The 18035-nt window shown below is 48.0% G+C and overlaps 1 protein-coding gene across 2 annotated transcripts; it reads left to right on the plus strand.

The window, feature by feature from the left end:
- The first annotated feature begins 230 nt into the window (after nt 1-230).
- Nucleotides 231-18004, plus strand: ZNF672 (zinc finger protein 672). Of its 2 annotated transcripts, XM_082457740.1 has the most exons (4): nt 8999-9320; nt 13238-13309; nt 14033-14136; nt 15438-18004. In XM_082457740.1, exon 4 carries the CDS (start codon nt 15675-15677, stop codon nt 17070-17072), a length of 1398 nt encoding a protein of 465 aa, XP_082313866.1. In that variant the 5' UTR covers nt 8999-9320; nt 13238-13309; nt 14033-14136; nt 15438-15674; the 3' UTR covers nt 17073-18004. The 2 variants fall into 2 exon arrangements, 1 of the variants encoding a protein (XP_082313866.1); XR_014262386.1 differs by lacking the exons at nt 13238-13309; nt 14033-14136; nt 15438-18004 and adding an exon at nt 12997-13174 and having other exon boundaries at nt 231-9320.
- Nucleotides 18005-18035: the final 31 nt, after the last annotated feature.

An 18035-nucleotide genomic window follows, 5' to 3' on the forward strand; every position in this document is an offset into this window, starting at 1 on the left:
CCAGCACTCTTCCCCGCCCGGCCTTCGGTTTCCGTACAAAATGGTGCCTCAGAGCGCTGACGCTCACCTTACGTTGCCTCCGGCCCATCCTCCACAACTGATAAATGACGTTTAAATACGAGAGGGTTGTGCTGAGAAAAACTAGGGCGGGTAATGGAAGTCGAGAATCCCTGGTGAGTAAGGAAGTGCTAGAAATAAAACGGAGATTGGACAATCGCCTCAAAGAGATTGGACAATCGCCTCAAAGAGATTGCTGCCATCTTACTTTACGGCCCCGGGGTCTGGTTACACCCAAAGCCACTTCCGGCCTTGCCCAGGAAGTCAGAAGTGGGCTTGTGGGCTTGTGAGCTTCCCGCCGTAGCAGTTCTTGTCGTTGGAGGCAGGCGCCGAGGGACTCTGCCGCTGGGACGAGGCGTAGTTTTCCAGAAATGACTGTCTTCACTCAAGTGAAGTCAGCGGTGCCCTTCGTTAGTAACGGGGTCTAAACGGCAGCTCTGATAGGTAAATCTCTCCTGCCGGCGTCCGCACCATGGCCCCAGCGCTGCACTTCGCCAGCCCCTTCCCGAGCCAGGCCCTGTCCCACTGAACGTCGTTGCAGTGGGGTCACTGATTACCTCATGAGCACTGATTAGAAGTTTCGTTAATCTGAACTCAGTGCTCTCGTGCACCCTGCTCAAAAGCCCGCGAGGAGGAGGAGTTTGTTACATGGCTTTGTGTATCAATGAAAGGACCTGACCTAAAGTCACCACTAATGAGTGTCGCCAGGAGAGGCCTAAGGGGAAGGCTTCAGGATGGATGTTTTATTTTTGCAAAAGACCTAACTTCCTCTGAGGTGAGCAAGTCAAATGGACTGAACTTTCCTTCTTCCCTTTGGAACCCCTCCCTACATCCCCTTGCCCCATGAATAACCACATCAGGGGGGAAAAAAAAAAAAAAAGGATTTTTAAAGAAGTAGAGCCAAATATATTTTTAAAGTGATTTAAAAGATGTTTTTCAACAAAATTGGAAATTTTATTTTTTAAATTCCAGAAGTGATTTTTCTCCAGTGAATCAGCGAGACCCTGAGTAACAGTTCTAAGTAGACAGATCTGATGTAAAATGATGCCTCAGACTTATATCACATTCCTTTTTGTTATTAAGGTGCCATACAAAAACCATGAAAATTACATACAGAAATCAGAAACTACTTATTTGTTGTCTACCAGTCTCTTTAATTTTGCAAAACTGGAGTTTCACTGTAATGGTTCCATTTAACCTACCATCTTCTGTGTACCCTAACCTGAATTTTCTAAACCTCTCCTGTTCAGCACTACTACAATATCTACTATCCTTATATTTTGTCCCACAGCTTCTTTTCCCTGTGCATTCATTCCTTAGCAGGCATGAGCTTCAGGTTGTCACATATCTGTTGCATTTGGTGGGAAAACATTTTAAATCCATGTAACGCCCAGACTGCTCCTAGATCACATCCTGAGGTTCAGTAGCCTCCCTGATGTCTCCACTGGCCTCCCCCAGGGTTAACGCTCACTCACCAAGAATAAAAATGATCTCATCATGTACAGATTGTAATATAATCCCCAGCGGTTTTTCTGCTGAGTTTGGATAATGTTTCAGGTGGCAAGAGGTTAGCTTCTGAGTCACCCTTGTCCTGGGTTTCCTCTTACTTCTCTGACCTGTTGGTTAATCCTTCATACAGTGTGTTTACTGAGTGTCTGCTACATGCTAGGCACTAGCAGCATGTAACTTATAGTCTGTGGTGCTCATTTTATAAATTGGTGATATTCAAACTAATCACAACTCAGAAATATGTTTTACCTTGCAACCTAGTATACATATATGTATGTAAATATATTCAAAACAAAAGTTTCAGGAAAAGATCTTTACTCAATATGCAAAGCGTATTAATATTTGCTATACTATTATTTTTAATGCTGGTGGAGACCTATTCTGTTGATTTCATGAGCCACTCACAGCTTGAAAACCCTGCCCTGAATGTCAGTGCTTCCCAGGCCCTGATGCTAGGCTCTTACCTCATGCAGCCTAATTTCTCTGAAAGCCCTCAACCAAGTGCATGGCTCTGACTCCTACCCATGGCTACTGCTCCTTCCTTGGACCTCTGTCTCTACCCAGAATCCCCACAGATCACATTCTGAGATCCAGAAGCTTCTCAGACCAATGGCCAGTCCATGGCTGCCTCTCACTCACTGAGTACAAATCTGATTTCATCCCCTTTTCCCAAATCCTGCTGCTGCTTCTATATTTACATTTTTGGTGAATGGTTCTAATCATCAACCTATTTACTCCAAGGAGAAACCTGGAAGACATCCTAAATGAATCCCCCTGTCTTCACTCTGCATCACATTAAGTATCTCAGAGAGATCCCTCCTCTCCATTTCATTGCCATTGCTTCAGCTTAGACCTTCCTCACCTCCCCTGTAGATAATATACCTCAAGAATCTTCTAAATTAGCTCTGTAAAATAGAACTTTGAGCAATGATGCTAATTTCTGTAACCACACTGTTCAATATGGTAGCCACTAGCCATGTGAGGGGTGCTTGAGAACTTAAAATGTGGCTAGTGCAACTGAGGAACTAAAATTTTAATTTAAGTTAAGATAGCCCTACATGGCTAGTGACTAATATATTGGACAGCACAATATCAATGTTCTCCCCACCACAAGTGTACCGCCTTCCAGTCCCTGACACAAATAAACGACCAACCAACCCCTGTTGACTAATGAATGAAATATAAAAATATGAAAGCCATATAAAGATGTTAGTAACATCACCAATTACTAGGTAGTATCACAACTCATCTCTTTTATTAGTAACTTTTAATTTCTTCATACAAAAACTCTGTTATCTTCATGTTTAAAAGCTACCTTTTTTAGTTTGTATTTTTCTACCAGTAGAAACTACCTTTTATGGTTTTTTTCCTACTATCAGTCAAATATTTAATAAATACCACCATCAGTTGCTCATTAAACATATTAGTTGACTAGTGTATAGTGATAGCAAGCAGATCAGTAGTTGCCTAGGGGAGTGGTAGGAGGGATTACAAAGTGGCACACAGAAACTTGTGGGTAATGGATGTGTTCTCTATCTTGATTGTTATGAAGATTTGATTTGTGTATATGTTTGTCAGAAGTTTTCAAACTTTACATTTCAATATCTGAAATTTTGTATGTCAATTATACCTCAGTAAAACTGTTTTTTTAAAAAATCTGATTGAATACTTGCTGCTTCCAGAAATAGAGTCTACCAATAAAGGTTGATAAAAGGGACAGCCTTTACTCAAATGCCGGAATTATTTCTACCCTTGTTAAATCTACTGGGTTTTCCAGAAGTAAATTATTTTCCCTGACTTGCTCATGTCATTTGACAATAAAAAAAGCAAACAGTTATGCAGTGCTTATCGTGTACCAGGCACTGTTCTGAGCGGTTTATATCTATTCATTTGATCCTCATGACAACAAACTGAGGTATATCGTACCTCCATTTTACAATTAAGGAACTAGAGGTTAAATAACTTGATCCAGTTTAGTGGAGAGTTAGAACAGACTGGAAAGGCAGGTTGGGACAGGTGAAAAAGGGACTTAATATCATATCAGGAGAGTAAACTTCATTTAGTGGTTAATACAAACCTTTGACAGTTTTTGAGCAGGAGTACGACACAGCCAGAGCTTATTTTAGGGAAATTCATATGGCAGTTCATAGCTGTATTCGCCAATGCCTAGAACACTACCTGGCATATAGTAGGCCCTCCATAAATATCTTGAATATTTATGGAACCATGTTGGGAGTTATTTACTGATGTAGATTTGTAGGGAAAGACAACCATTTGGATCCAGTATTTTCAAGTTGACAAATATGCCCATAACTTTACTCTTGACCTTCTAACTTTCTCTCACTACACTCATTATTACTGTTCCAATTATCATTCCCCTCTATAATGACTCCCATAAGAAACAAAAATACACCTTCCTGTATTTTCTCTTCATGGTTTGAGTTCTTCCCTCCATAGCTACACAAAAGAAAGTTCTGTAATCGAGCCCTCTTTCACGTGACAGTGCGTCAAACCTTGTGTACAGTCATCATGTACAAGTTTCTCTTTTCCAGGTTCAATATTCTCAGCCCATTCAATTATGGGATGTATCTATCACCATCCTAGTCACTCCTCTGGAATTGGCCAATGTCACTTAAACACCTGACATCAATACTGAACAGTGAGTCCAGAAATATCCTAATTAGTCCATTTATCTGGCTTGAAAAGCTCTGGAATTATCCTCAACCAGTCATCCTCTGCACCAGGGGCCCCCAAACCCCAGGCCACGGACCGGTACTGGTCCGTGCCTGTTAGGAACTGGGCCAAATGGCAGGAGGTGAGTGGCAAGCAAGCAAGCAAAGCTTCATCTGTATTTACAGCTGCTCCCCATCACTCGCATTACCACCTGAGCTCCGCCTTCTGTCAGGTCAGCGGTAGCATTAGATTTTTATAGGAGCGCGAACCCTACTGTGAACTGCACATGTGAGTGATCTAAGTTGCATGCTCCTTATGAGAATCTAATGCCTGATGATCTGAGGTGGAACTGAGGCGGTGATACTAGCGCTGGGGAGCAGCTGCAAATACAGATTATCATTAGCAGAGAGGTTTGACTGCACAGAGACCATAATAAATCAATTGCTTGCAGACTCATATCAAAGCCCTATCAGTGAGTGGCAAGTGACAATTAAGCTGCAGCTGGTGGCAGGCTTTATAGTGGCAAGTGAGTTGATGTACTTCAATTGTACAGCTGCATCTGCTGGCAGACTTTAAGTCAGAATTGGACACATTTTAGTCCACGCATGGCCCGCCCATTATTTTATTTACCACTTCCATCCGCGCCTCTTTCCCACACTGTACACTTGTCTCAGTCATGTTTTGGTAAGCCCACAAGCTAACCCTAGCCAAAATGAGTAAAAAACAAATGTCGCTGGAGAACTTCTTTGAAAAGGGGGAAAGACCCAATGATGGGACAGCAGAAGACTCTAAGACGCCAACAAAAAGAAAGCTGCATTTAAAAGAAAATACCAAGAGTCCTACTTAAATTATGGGTTCGTTGCAACAGGTGATTCACATTCTCCAAGCCCGCTTTGTATAATATGTGGCAACTGGCTATCCAGCGAAGCCATGAAACCTTCAAAACTGCTTCGCCAAATGGAGACCAAGCACCCTGCATTAAAAGACAAGCCTCTGGGGTTTTTCAAGAGAAAAAAAATGTGAACACAAAGAACAGAAGCAATTATTGAAGGCCAGCACTTCATCAAATGCGTCTGCACTGAGAGCATCATTCTTAGTGGCTAACTGCATTGCTAAAGCTAAGAAGTCTTTTACTATCGGTGAAGAGTTGATCCTGCCTGCTGCTAAGGACATTTGTCGTGAACTTTTAGGAGACGCTGCAGTTCGAAAGGTGGCACGTGTTCCTCTTTTGGCTAGCACCATAACTAGATGAATTGATAAAATAGCAGAGGATATTGAGGCACAATTGTTAGAGAGGGTTAATGAGTCACCGTGGTACACAATCCAGGTTGACAGGTCTACTGATGTTGACAACAAGGCAACAATGCTTGTTTTTGTGCAATATATTTTTCAGGAGGATGTGCATGAGGATATGTTATGTGCACTTTTGTTGCTAACCAACACCACAGCTGCAGAACTATTCAAGTCTTCCAATGATTACATATCAGGAAAACTGAATTGGTCATTTTGTGTTGGTATATGCACGGACGGAGCAGCTGCCATGACTGGACGGCTTTCTGGTTTCACTACCTGGGTCAAAGAGTTCGCTTCTGAATGTGAGTCTACGCAATGTGTCATCCATAGAAAAATGCTGGCTAGCTGAAAAACGTCACCTGGACTTAACAACGTTTTGCAGGATGTGATTAAAGTCATCAACCACATTAAAGTGCATGCCCTTAACTCACGTCTGTTCAGGCAGCTCCGTGAGGAGATGGACGCAGAGCACACACGTCTTCTCTTATACACTGAAGTGAGATGGCTTTCTAAAGGTAGATCACTGGCCAGAGTTTTTGAGTTATGAGTGCCACTCCAGAGATTTTTAGAAAAACAGTCACCACTGGCAGCACATTTCAGTGACACAGAATGCGTTGCAAAACTTGCTTACTTGTGTGACATATTCAACCTGCTCAATGAACTCAATCTGTCACTTCAGGGGAGAACGACAACTGTTTTCAAGTCAGCAGATAAAGTGGCTGCATTCAAAGCCAAACTGGAATTAAGGGGGTGATGAGTGAACATTGGGATTTTTGACATTTAAACATTAGCAGAGATTTTGAAAGAGACTGAGCCAGGGCCTTCTTTCTCCCAGCTGGTGCATGATCACTTATCTCAGCTTTCAAAAGAGTTTGTGCATTACTTCCCAACCACAAAAGATCCCCGAACTGGGAAGGAATGGGTCTGCGACCCACTTGTGAATAAGCCAGGTGAATCGACTTCATGCTAGAAGAGGATCAACTGCTTGAGATCGCAAATGACAGTGCCCTTAAAAGTATGTTTGAGACAACTTAAAATCTCCATACATTCTGGATTAAAGTCAAGGCAGAATATCCTGAGATTGCCACAAAAGCACGGAAAAGCCTGCTTCCATTTCCAGCATCCTATCTTTGTGAAGCAGGGTTTTCTGCAGTGACAGCGACCAAAACGAGATTACAGAGTAGGTTGGACATAAGCAACACACTTCGGGTGTCACTGTCTCCCATTGCCCCCAGATGGGACCATCTAGTTGCAGGAAAACAACTCAGGGGTCCCACTGATTCTGCACTATGGTGAGTTGTATAATTATTTCGTTATATATTACAATGTAATAATAATAGAAATAAAGTGCGCAATAAATGTAATGCTCTTTAATCACCCCGCAACTGTCCCCCACCCCCCACCCCGGTCTGTGGAAAAATTGTCTTCCACGAAACAGGTCCCCGGTGCCAAAAAGATTGGGGACCACTGCTCTACACAATGCTACCTTAAAATGTATCTACATCTCCCACCTCCATTCCTTCCTGGTTCAGGCTGTCATCACCCTAGGCCTGCATCCTGTGTCTCTTTTCCACTTACTTGCCTCCTGCTGCCAGACTTGTACTCCTTACACCATGATGCTATACATGGATCAGCAGACATTCATTGAGTATCTGTGACGAGCAGGCACTGGTCTCATGCTTCAGGGCATTGTTTGTGAGTGGGGCAAAGCCCTTCCCTTAAACTATGGGGGAGAAGAGCACATTCTAGCATAGGCATCTCCAGGTTTATGAAGATGGCATTTGACTAAACTGTTAAGAATGGGTGGATTTCAAAGCAGAGTTCAATTGCATTCCAAAACCACCACAAGCTAGGAGGAGAGGCATGGATTAGATTCTTCCTCATATCCTTGCAAAAGAACCAACCCTGCTGACACTTGAGCTCAGACTTCTAGACTCCAGAACTGTGAGAAAATAAACTTCTGTTGCTTAAGTCACTCAGTTTGTAGTACTTTGTTACAGCAGCCCTAGGAAACTAATACAAGCCCCAAACTAGAAACAACCCAAATGTCCATCAGCTGTATTTATTCAGTAAAACAGGTAATCAAGTATGGTATATTCACACAATGGAATACTATACAGCAACAAAAATGAACTAACTACAACCACACTCAACAATATGAATAAACCTTACATATGTAAAGTTAAGCAAGAGAATCAGACTCAAAAAGAGTACATATAGGGGTTTCCCTGGTGGCGCAGTGGTTGGGAATCTGCCTGCCAATGCAGGGGACACGGGTTCGAGCCCTGGTCTGGGAAGATCCCACATGCCGCGGAGCAACTAGGCCCGTGAGCCACAGCTACTGAGCCTGCGCGTCTGGAGCCTGTGCTCCGTAACAAGAGAGGCCGTGATAGTGAGAGGCCCGCGCACCGCGATGAAGAGTGGCCCCCACTCGCCGCAACTAGAGAAAGCCCACGCACAGAAACGAAGACCCAACACAGCCAAAAATAAATAAGTAAATAAAGTGTAAAATTAAAAAAAAAAAAAGTACATATAGTATGATTCCGTGTATATAAAGTCAAAACTATAAATTAGCCAAAACTAATTTATGGTGTCAGGATTATGGTTACTCTTTCTATGGGAGTAGAGACAAGAGGTGGGCCAAAGGGTTTTCTGGCGTTCTGGAAATATTCCATTTCTTAATATGTGTGCTTATGCATGGGTTTGTTTAGCTTATAAAAAAGCAAGGGGAAGGTCTGAGGGATCTAAGTGTAGACTGATTTAGGGAACCCCTGAGCAGAGAAGAGGGGCCGAAGCTCTGGATGAGTGGCAGGATGCGTATTACTAAGTGACCTTGAAAGGAAGATTAGAACTGGTAAACAATGGTCCTGAGAGCCATCATCCAGAGTCTGATAGGCAGCCCTGAAGAGGGGATGGTCACATTCCCAAAAGCGTTTCCGGAAACCAACACTAACAGCACACCTCAGTGGAACAAGACATTGCACAGAGAGCTCAGCCAGTAAGCTCTTGTAGAGACAATTGGCAAGCAGGCCAGGAGTACCCCCAACCCTGGCAGTGCGACCCTGGATGGGTCATTAATTTGTGGGTGCCTCCTTGGCAGAGCTGTGGCGAGGAGGAAGATAATAGGTATCAAGTCTGGCCTCATTGTAAGAAGTCACTAACTTACTGCCGGGACTGTTCGGGCGGGTGGCCCCCAAGGCCACGCAGCGTCGGGCACCCGCGCGGGGACCCCCTTCGGCGCTCCAGCGGGCGCCTGTGAGCCGCAGGAACACCATATAGAGCATCCGGACCCCGCCACTGGATGCTGAGGCGGTGCACGTGGGTCACCGCCTTTTCCTTTGATTGGGCTGGAAGAGGCCCGGGGAGGGCACGTGGACAAAGGAGGAGGCAGGGATTGGTTAAGCCTGGGAAGAAGGCGGGGCCTTGACAAGGGAGGGAGGAGGGACCGGAGTCTCCCTAGGCTCCGCCTTTTAGCTCCGCCCCCTTACTGGGATTCTGGCTTGGGCAGGCGAGCCTGAACCTTTAGTGGAGCCTTCTTACGTCTCCTAGTCCTCCCAGCAACCGGTGACGCGGCCCTCATGAGGCAGACCACTGGCCAACCCGGGAGAGCGGGGCTGGAGCGTGACCCCCAATCCCGAGGCGCCTCCCAGCTCCCCCCACTCTGCGGCCCCGCGCTCCGCTAGCTCCTTCCCTCCCTTCCCCGCCCCAGTCCCGCAGTGCGGGAGGCTGGGGTCGGCGAGCCAGCTGAGTGGGAGCCGCGCGGTGTCCGAGGATCCAGTCGGCGACCGGTGAGGGGACCGAAGGGCTGGGAGGGAGGGTTAGCGCTGGGCAGTGGTCCCCAACTTGCGCCCGGCTTCTTCCCTCCGCTCCGAGCGGCTAGCGTTTGCAGCCGTCGGGAACGACGCCCCGGCAACGAGTGACGCGGCAGCGCCGCGGAGCAAGCGATTGGCCGGCGCACGCCCGCTGGTGCCTCGCGGCCTGCTCCTCCCAGGCCTTGCCCTCCGTCTGTCCTCGCCAGTCCTACTCTGGTGACCTTCGTGGCTGGCGGCCCCACGACGCGGGCATCGCCAGGCTGAGTCAGTTTAAAAGGGCAGCGGCAGCCTCTGGGCTCGGTCGATGTTTTAAACGCCCCCTACTCTCCACTACGTTTTTGGTGCCCTATCTTGCCCTTCGCGTGGGCTGGCGCCAAGTGTGAAGAGCTGGGGTGGGCCCGGGGTGGGAAGTTTCGTGCAAGGAGAATCTGACCAGTAACTCGTGACGAAAACTGACTGCACCCGGGATTGGCTGCGCTGCGGGAGGGCCAGGGAAGGCGACCTGCTCAGGTGGGGCGTTCCTCATTCCTCGAATAGTTGTGCTCAGCTCCCGTTAAGTACTAGGCACCAAGTCTTAAAATGAGTAACCAATGTCACTACTTAGTCTCGAAGCTGCCGGTGTGTGGGGAGGGTCTACGAAAGCCCCACACTGCTCTAATCCTGTTAAGTAGGCTTCTTTGTGGGGGGTGGGTCGGGGGGAAAAGACTTTAAAAAGGTCTTGCAGAACGTTTAGGATGCTTAGGCGGTAAGAGTCAGACCTCTTTTTCCGGGTTCCATAAAACTTACCAGGGAAGAGTAAATCCTAAAAACTCGGGAACTGCAGTTCTCAGACTTAACACCTTCCCTCTTTTCATAGGAAACATTATTACAGCTTCCTTTACTGAGTTTTCTCAGGCAGGAGTGTTAGACACCCCACGTCCCCTGTCCAAGGTCACACAGCTGGTAATGGAAGACCCAGAATTTGGACACTTGCCTCTCCGGTCTCCTACACAGGTTGCAGTTAAGGACTTAGTAAACCAAGTCAGAGTATTTGCAGTATATGCAGTGGATAGGGCTGTGGAGGATAAGATGACTAGAGAGAGGCCCTCTTCTCCAGGGACCTAACGTTTGAAAGAATTGTATTCCAGATTAATACATCATTTTAAAAGAGCATTAGATGCCTTATGTGTGCCCAACTTCTTGCTAGGCCTAGAAAGAGTGCAAAGTACCGTATAGTCCCTTCCTCATCCCAGTTCTGGGCTCCTCTGGCTCTTCTGGGCTGTAGTCTTGCCCATGTGTCAAAGGAACATAGAGAATAAACTATCCTACTATGTTCTCTCCCTGTCAACATAAATACATTCTCCACACTTCCCAGATTTCACAGGAAAATCTTTGTGAAAAAACCTTGCAAAAGAATCTGTTTGGATCATGATCGGGCTTGGGTACTTGGAATGGGGAGGGAGCTGTCATTCCTGTTTCCACCAACTCCTTAAACATGTCAGACTGGATCTGAAGCTGGAAGGGGCAATGTCTTTTAAAGTACTGGACCTTGTTTCTGTTATGGGAAAAAGGGAAGTGAGGAGTGGCCATTCTGGTGCTCTGGATTTCATAGCCCATGCTCACCTAGAAAAGAGACCGAAACCTTTCCAGAGTAGATTGGGAATCACTGTTTGGGAGGAGTGAAGGTGCTCAGTAGGGCTTCTCTGAGGAGGGATTATTGGAGCAGAGCCCTGAATGAAGGAGGAGAAAGGGCTTTCAGGTAGAAAGAACTACAAGTGGAAAGGCCCCAAAGCAGGCTCCAGAGGGTCAGGGAAACTATTCCATCCATCCAGTTCCTCCCCCCTCCTCCTGCCAACAGTGAGAAGTGGGTTATTTGCTTCTAGATGGATGTAAATTTCAGCAGCCTCTAGGGGTGTCTCAGAGTCCTGGAGACTACATTGTCATTAGGGCTGGGCAACAGACTTTAGGACTGGGACCAGGGTGGGGGTTAAGTATATATAGAGAGGCCAGCAGAAGAATCTTCTCTCCCAAATGCAGCTACTGCTCCCCAAACCACTTCTTAGGCTGACTGTTTCCTTTCCTCTACCAGGACCGCAAAGGAATCCACCGCAGAGTACACAGAGTGATTCCCGGTCCCATGGTGGTCCCTGGGGCTGCCTGGGGCTTCCTGCCACACTGCTGCCAGCTGGCCAGGGCCAGGAAGAGTTGGGGACTATCGGGGAGAGCCAGAGACGGGCCTCCCAGCCTGCCATCCCCTTCCTGTCCCTGGACCCACCTGCCGTCCTTGTGGCTCTGGATGAGCTTGCACCACAGGGGAACCTCAAGTCACATAGGGGTAACCAGTAGTACCCACCTCAAAGGACTACTGGGAGGATGAAAGGGGTACATACACAGAAACATATGAGAGCCATTCCATATTGATGCTAGTAATAACTGGAGAGTAGCAGTGATAGGCTTTGCATGAGTTATAACCCCAAGTCCCAAACAGGTCTCCTAGATGGCAGTACAGATATTCACTTTCCTGAAGAGCACATGGGCCCTCTGGAGGGTGTGGCCAGAGCCCCACATCTTGGGAGATGAGAAGAGTGGCTGTCTTCTGGTTACTGAGGCTCTAAGGGTCAGGGCGGTTGGTGGCCTCTTCCCATGCAATCCCCTTCAGGGACTGTGAGGTGGGTCAGACTCCCTTTGTACATTGTTCCAGGATTTGGAAAGGCCATTTGGCAAACACTATCTAATAGAACAAAAATGTGAGCCACATTTGTAATCATCACTTTTCTTAAAAACAGGTGAAATAAATTTTAAAAATATATTTCATTTAACCCAATATATATAAAATATTATTTCAACATATAGTCAACATTAAACATTATTAATGAGATATTTTGTATTCTTTTTTCATACTAAGTCTTTGAAGTTAGGAGTGTATTTGACCTATAGCACATCTCGCTTTGGACCAGCCACATTTCAAGTTTCAGTTGCCACATGTGGCTTGTGGCTACTGTAGCAGACAGCACAGCTGAGACAGCCCTCAGGCCCACTCCTGCAGCCCAGACCAGTTTTATCCAACTCTGGCTTCAAGATGGAGGAATTGTGAGATGATCACTTGCCTCTTCATCATGCCCCAGAAATGGTGGCCTGGCAGAAAAGATAACCAGGGAAGAAAATCTTTATACTGACTGAACAACACAACTCAGAAGAAAAAGAACTTACACTTCTCTCACAGTAGATTGTTAGTAAATGTACTAAATCCTGATTAAGTCCAACACTCCTGTGAACAGTTAGATATGGCATGAAATGCCTGCAATATCTATTAAGAAACAAGTTTCGTGGTATACGAAACAGAAATTTATCTTTATTGTGAATATTAATTTTTGCCATTAGCTTATCTTCTTAGTAATTGTCTTTTATTAGTTACGTATAATAAGTTTGTAAGTATTAAATACTTGAAAGGTACTAAAATACGTTAAAGTATTGAACAATTAGGACTTTTCATCAATTCACACGTAATTACCCCCTTCCCTCTTTCGAAGCCTCCCTTGTACTTATTTTTTTCAAAAAATCAAAGAAATTTGGTGGTATAGCAACTTCAGAACTCAATCAGGAAAATGATGGTTAGGACAGTCTAGAAATCGTTCTTCTTTTGGCACAGTAATATTTTTTTTTTTTCTTTCAGATTTCCTCCCAAGCATAGACCCTTTCCTTCCAGGACAAGCTCCAGCATGGGGTGAGGTACAGAAAAGAGACTTGAAGGATACACCCTGGCACTCAAGCACAAAACCTGCACCCTTGACCAGGGTCTCTTATTCCATGTCTCTGATGGGGGGCAAAATGGTATCTTTGTTTATATGTCATTTTTGTGTGTGTGTTTTCATTTGTGCATTTGTCTTACCTTCCTTGGACATGTGCCCTTGAAGGCAGTAGCCTGGCAGAGGGTGTAATCCCAGAAACTTGGCCTGAGAGGTGCCAGGGTCTACAGAGACACTCAGGTGAGGGGGAATACTCACTAGGACATAAGCATTGCTCTCTTTGGCATTTGGGATCAACCACTGACCCTTGAGAGAAGATTTTATTCACACAAGGGCAAACATTCTTTTGAATTTGACCAGCTAGAATTAGCAGCCCAAGCAAGTGTCTGGGCTGAAAACTCTCTCTGGAAGAACCAAGAAACTCCCTCTAAAGTCTGCTCTCAGGTCTGCAGAGGGGCTCTTGCCCCTGCTTGCAGATTTTTTTTTTTTTTTAACGTCTTTATTGGAGTATAATTGCTTTACAATGGTGTGTTAGTTTCTGCTTTATAACAAAGTGAATCAGTTATACATATACATATGTTCCCATATCTCTTCCCTCTTGCATCTCCCTCCCTCCCACTCTCCCTCCCTCCCTGCTTGCAGATTTTGTTTAAAACTCATCCTCTTTGAATAAGATGTCTAGGATTTAAAATACTCCAGACCCCCGCCCCCCCCAAAAAAGTGTATGGGCTGGGGTAGGGTGGGGGGAGTGTCAAAGATGAAACGAAATAGCAAAATGTAAATAGATGCTGAAGATGAGTGAGTGATTTGTGGTACTATTCTTGTTAGTTTTTTATATTTGAAAATATCCATTTTAAAAATACCCTCTTCCAAGAAATGTTTCCTTCTTTCTCTTCTACCTGCGTCTGTCCCCTTTGCTCAGTTTCAATTCACATTGTCCCTCTTATTTTATCCTTCCTGCAGGGCACAGCACATCCTGCTCCAGAGGCACAGGGAGAGAACATGCTATATCCACCACTCCTTCCCAAGAAGGAGGGGAACAGAAGCTTCAGAGCCCACCCCTGCAGGTCTGTGGTTTTAAAGGCTTTTTTCAGTTGACTCCATTTGCATCCAAAAGATGAGGACCCCATCTATGGGGTGTTTTAACCACAGTTCTGGGTGTTTGAGTTTCCATCTGCTAATAAGAAAATGACTGATGACTATTTTGTTTGCTTTCTCTCACTGATCTGTTGGGTGACATGGCCTATAACTTATAGTGACTATACCTGTCTCCTGTATCCCACTAAACTGAACTGGGGACAGATCCATGGATCTTGAGGGGAACAGTCAGTGGTGAGGCCAGTCAGGTGAGGAGAGCGGCCCAATATGTGCTCTAAATAGAGGGCACAGGAGGTTCTGTGCACAAATGCTGACCCTGCTCACAGAGAGCCACCCTGACCAACTTGTCAGAAGGATTCAGGGATACCATTTGAGATAAAGAAAATAGCAGCGCAGATTCCACCCCCATAAAGGGGCTTCTTTGCTACTCCACGTTCTCAGATCCCTGGAGCTGGGGCAATGAGGAAAGTCTGCAGAATGTTTGCAAACAACTTGAATGCCCTGAGAATTAGAAAGGATGTCCCTTCCTTCTCCCCAGCCTTCCCTAGAAATGTGAAAATCACTTCTTCGATAATGCCATCAACTTTTGATAATATTCTTTGTGAATTATTCATGCTTCCTTTTACCCCTTTCCTGGGTCCTGAGTTGCTTTCTCAAGGCTAGGCCAGGGAACTTTGAGACTGTGTACTGATGTGGTGTGATTGTGTATCAGGTGCTGTCCAAAGCCAAGGAGCAATACTTTGGGTTTTCTCAGATACCTCCCCTTGCCCAGGTCTCAGCCCTTCCTGAGCCTTTTGCCCAGGCTGCTGCTGGATAGGTTTATGCTTCACCGCTTCCAGCCCAGGCCTGGCTGGGTTCACACTGGTTACTCAGGAAACCCTGGGTCTTCAGAGGAAGGTGTTGATGTGGTTTAGGCCCAGGGGACTTCTCATTACCAATCCCTCCTTGGTCGTTTCCTAGTGCATCTCCAGGCCAAAGTCCCTGGTCTAAGGTCATAAAACAAGCTGGACACTCTTCCTTCCCTTCCGAGCAGTGTACTGGAGGAAAGCTCCCCTCTTGAGTCCCTCCTGCCCTTCCTGGTGGCACAAGGACCCCTCCCCCCCATATTTCTAGGACTCCCATGGCTTTGCCTCCTCTTGGAGAATGGAACTCCAGAGATGGTCTAGCTGAGGAAGGTACAGAAAACAGGGAGCCTGTGCTTGCCCCTCCATTCCCCAAGGTGTAGCTGTCATAGATGTTGCTGGGGCTCACAGTGACCTTCTCCCTGCAGGGCTCACGGTACATGGTAAACCTAGCTGCAGCCCACCTCTGAAACAGCCACAGCACCTGCGGTGAGAGAAGGAACCCTGGAATCCGCGGACCAGTTTTCCAGGCCTCCCTCTCTTCCCTCTGCTACCGTTCCCTTTCTAGGCCTTAAGAAAACTGAAAATAACTCTCAGCTGGAGGAGGTGGACTCCAGAGTGTGAGTGGCACGCTGCACCCTGAGGGCACCCGGCTGGCCCTCATCATGCTCGCTGCCTCAGAGGCAGCAGCCGGCAGGCCTTATGGGTGCAGTGAGTGTGGAAAGAGCTTTCGCTACAGTTCGGTGCTGCTGCGGCATGAGCGCGCCCATGGTGGCGACAGCCGCTTCCGCTGTCTAGAGTGCGGCGAGCGCTGCGCACAGGCCGCAGACCTCCGTGCGCACCGACGCGCTCATGCGGGCCAGACGCTCTACATCTGCAATGAGTGTGGCCAGAGCTTCCATCACAGCGGCCGCCTTGACCTACACCAGAGCGCGCACAGGCGGCGCAGCCGCTCCTGCCGCTGCCGAGCTTGCGGCCGCTGCTTCCCACACCTCCCGGCTCTGCTGCTGCACAGGCGCAACTGGCACCCTCCCGAGCGGCCCCGCCGCTGCCCGCTGTGCCCTCGTGCCTTCCGCCAGAGCGCACTGCGCTTCCACCAGGCACGGGCACACCCGTGGGGGACACCGGCCGTGCCCGCTGACACGCTCCATCGCTGCACTCAGTGCCCGCGGGCCTTCCGCAGCGGTGCGGGACTTCGGAGCCATTTGCGTGTCCACGCGGCCAGGAGCCCTGGTGACTCCACACTTCGGCAGCCAGGCACTTCGGACGCACACCAATGTGGTGTGTGTGGCAAGAGCTTTGGCAAGAGCTCCACACTAACGCGACACCTGCAGACGCACTCGGGTGAGAAACCTTTCAAATGCCCGGAGTGTGGCAAGGGCTTCCTGGAGAGCGCCACCCTGGTGCGCCATCAGCGCACGCACACGGGCGAGAAGCCCTACGCCTGCAGCGACTGCGGGCGCCGCTTCAGCGAGAGCTCCACGTTGCTGCGCCATCGGCGCAGCCACCAGGGAGAGCGGCCACACGCATGCGCCACGTGTGGCAAGGGCTTCGGGCAGCGCTCCGACCTTGTGGTGCACCAGCGCATCCACACAGGCGAGAGGCCCTTCCCGTGTACCGAGTGTGGCCGCTGCTTCAGCGACCGCTCGGACCTCACAAAGCACAGGCGCACACACACAGGCGAGAAGCCCTACCGCTGTGAGTTGTGCGGCAAGCACTTCACGTGCGTGTCCAACCTCAACGTGCACCGGCGCAACCATGCTGGCCACAAGCCCCACAAGTGCCCTGAGTGTGGCAAAGCCTTCAGTGTGGGCTCCAAGCTGGCACTGCACCGCAAGACGCACCTGGGCGAGCGGCCGGCGGAATGTGCGGAGTGTGGCAAGTGTTTCAGCCACAGCCGCTCCCTGTCGCAGCACCAGCGGGCCCACACACGTGCTCGCGCCGCCGCAGCTACAGCTGCCGCTGCCACTCAGGCCAGGGCAGGCACTGCCCTCATCTTTGCTGGGCAAGCAGGACAGGAAAAGCCAGGGCTTTTTGTGTCTCAGTTGAGAAAGCCTTGCTGAGCGTCTCCTCCGGAGTGGGCTAGACAAGCACTTTTACAGTGCCATAGGGACGGGTGGGACAGCTCGCCGATGGAGTTCTGTGGGAGGACAGCGTGGCGTATTACCTTTCTCCATCTCTGTTGGTAGCACTTCACCTGGCCTCTCGCTGCACCCCTACACCTACTTCCCCGGTCAGCTCTTTGCCTGTTCTCAGTCCGTCCTCCCCCTCTGAGGTGTAGGTGCAGGGAGAACCTCTCAGACCCCACGCGTGGAAGAGCGCCCAAGTATTGGTGTGTCCCATCCCTGCTGCTGTGCTCTCAGGTGTTTCCTGTTTTCCCATCAGCATTCTGTTTTCTCTTGTCCCATCTCCTCTTTCCAGCCTGAGTCTCCTCTACCTCTTCTTTCTAGATACTTTTGGTGTCCTGCCTCTTCAGGTAATGACCACAGATGTGGCCGGAGTCACATCCCACAGGCCCTGTGGTTTTCTTGCCTCTTCCTTTCACTTGACTGTTAGTCTCTCTGCTGCTTTCTCCCTCAGCTTCTGAGAGATGGGAAATTTGCAGAGAGATAGTGGCAAAGCTCACTTCACTGAAAGATATCTCCACACCAGAAGCACCCAGAGAAGTGCTTCACACCATGTAAAGGTGGGCAGGAGCTCTCAGCATGGCTGCCCACCTGTCCCATGGGACAGACCTGTTGGTATACAGATTAAGGTGCCTCTCAGGGCAGTGTTCTCCAGGTGGGGGACATCAGCCCTGGGACCTGAGTCAAAACCACATGGGTCCACAAAGCTGGGCACTGACAAGTGCAGTAAGAACGCTATACACAAATTAAGCTTGGAGCCATGAGGAAACTGAGCTCCACAGAGGCCACAGTGCAGGGCTGAAAATTCCCTGTAATTGGCCAGCGATTGTTTTGCTTGCAGGTGTTGAAATAAAGAATTATTTGAGTTCCAGATGCCAAGAGCTCCCTTTGTCAAACCTG

Source organism: Balaenoptera physalus (genome assembly GCF_965194825.1).
Source record: "Balaenoptera physalus genome assembly, chromosome: 3".
Classification (NCBI taxonomy): domain Eukaryota; kingdom Metazoa; phylum Chordata; class Mammalia; order Artiodactyla; family Balaenopteridae; genus Balaenoptera; species Balaenoptera physalus.

Coding starts and splice junctions, on each gene's coding strand:
- ZNF672 (XM_082457740.1), top strand. CDS start 15,675: ATGCTCGCTGCCTCAGAGGCAGCAGCCGGCAGGCCTTATGGGTGCAGT.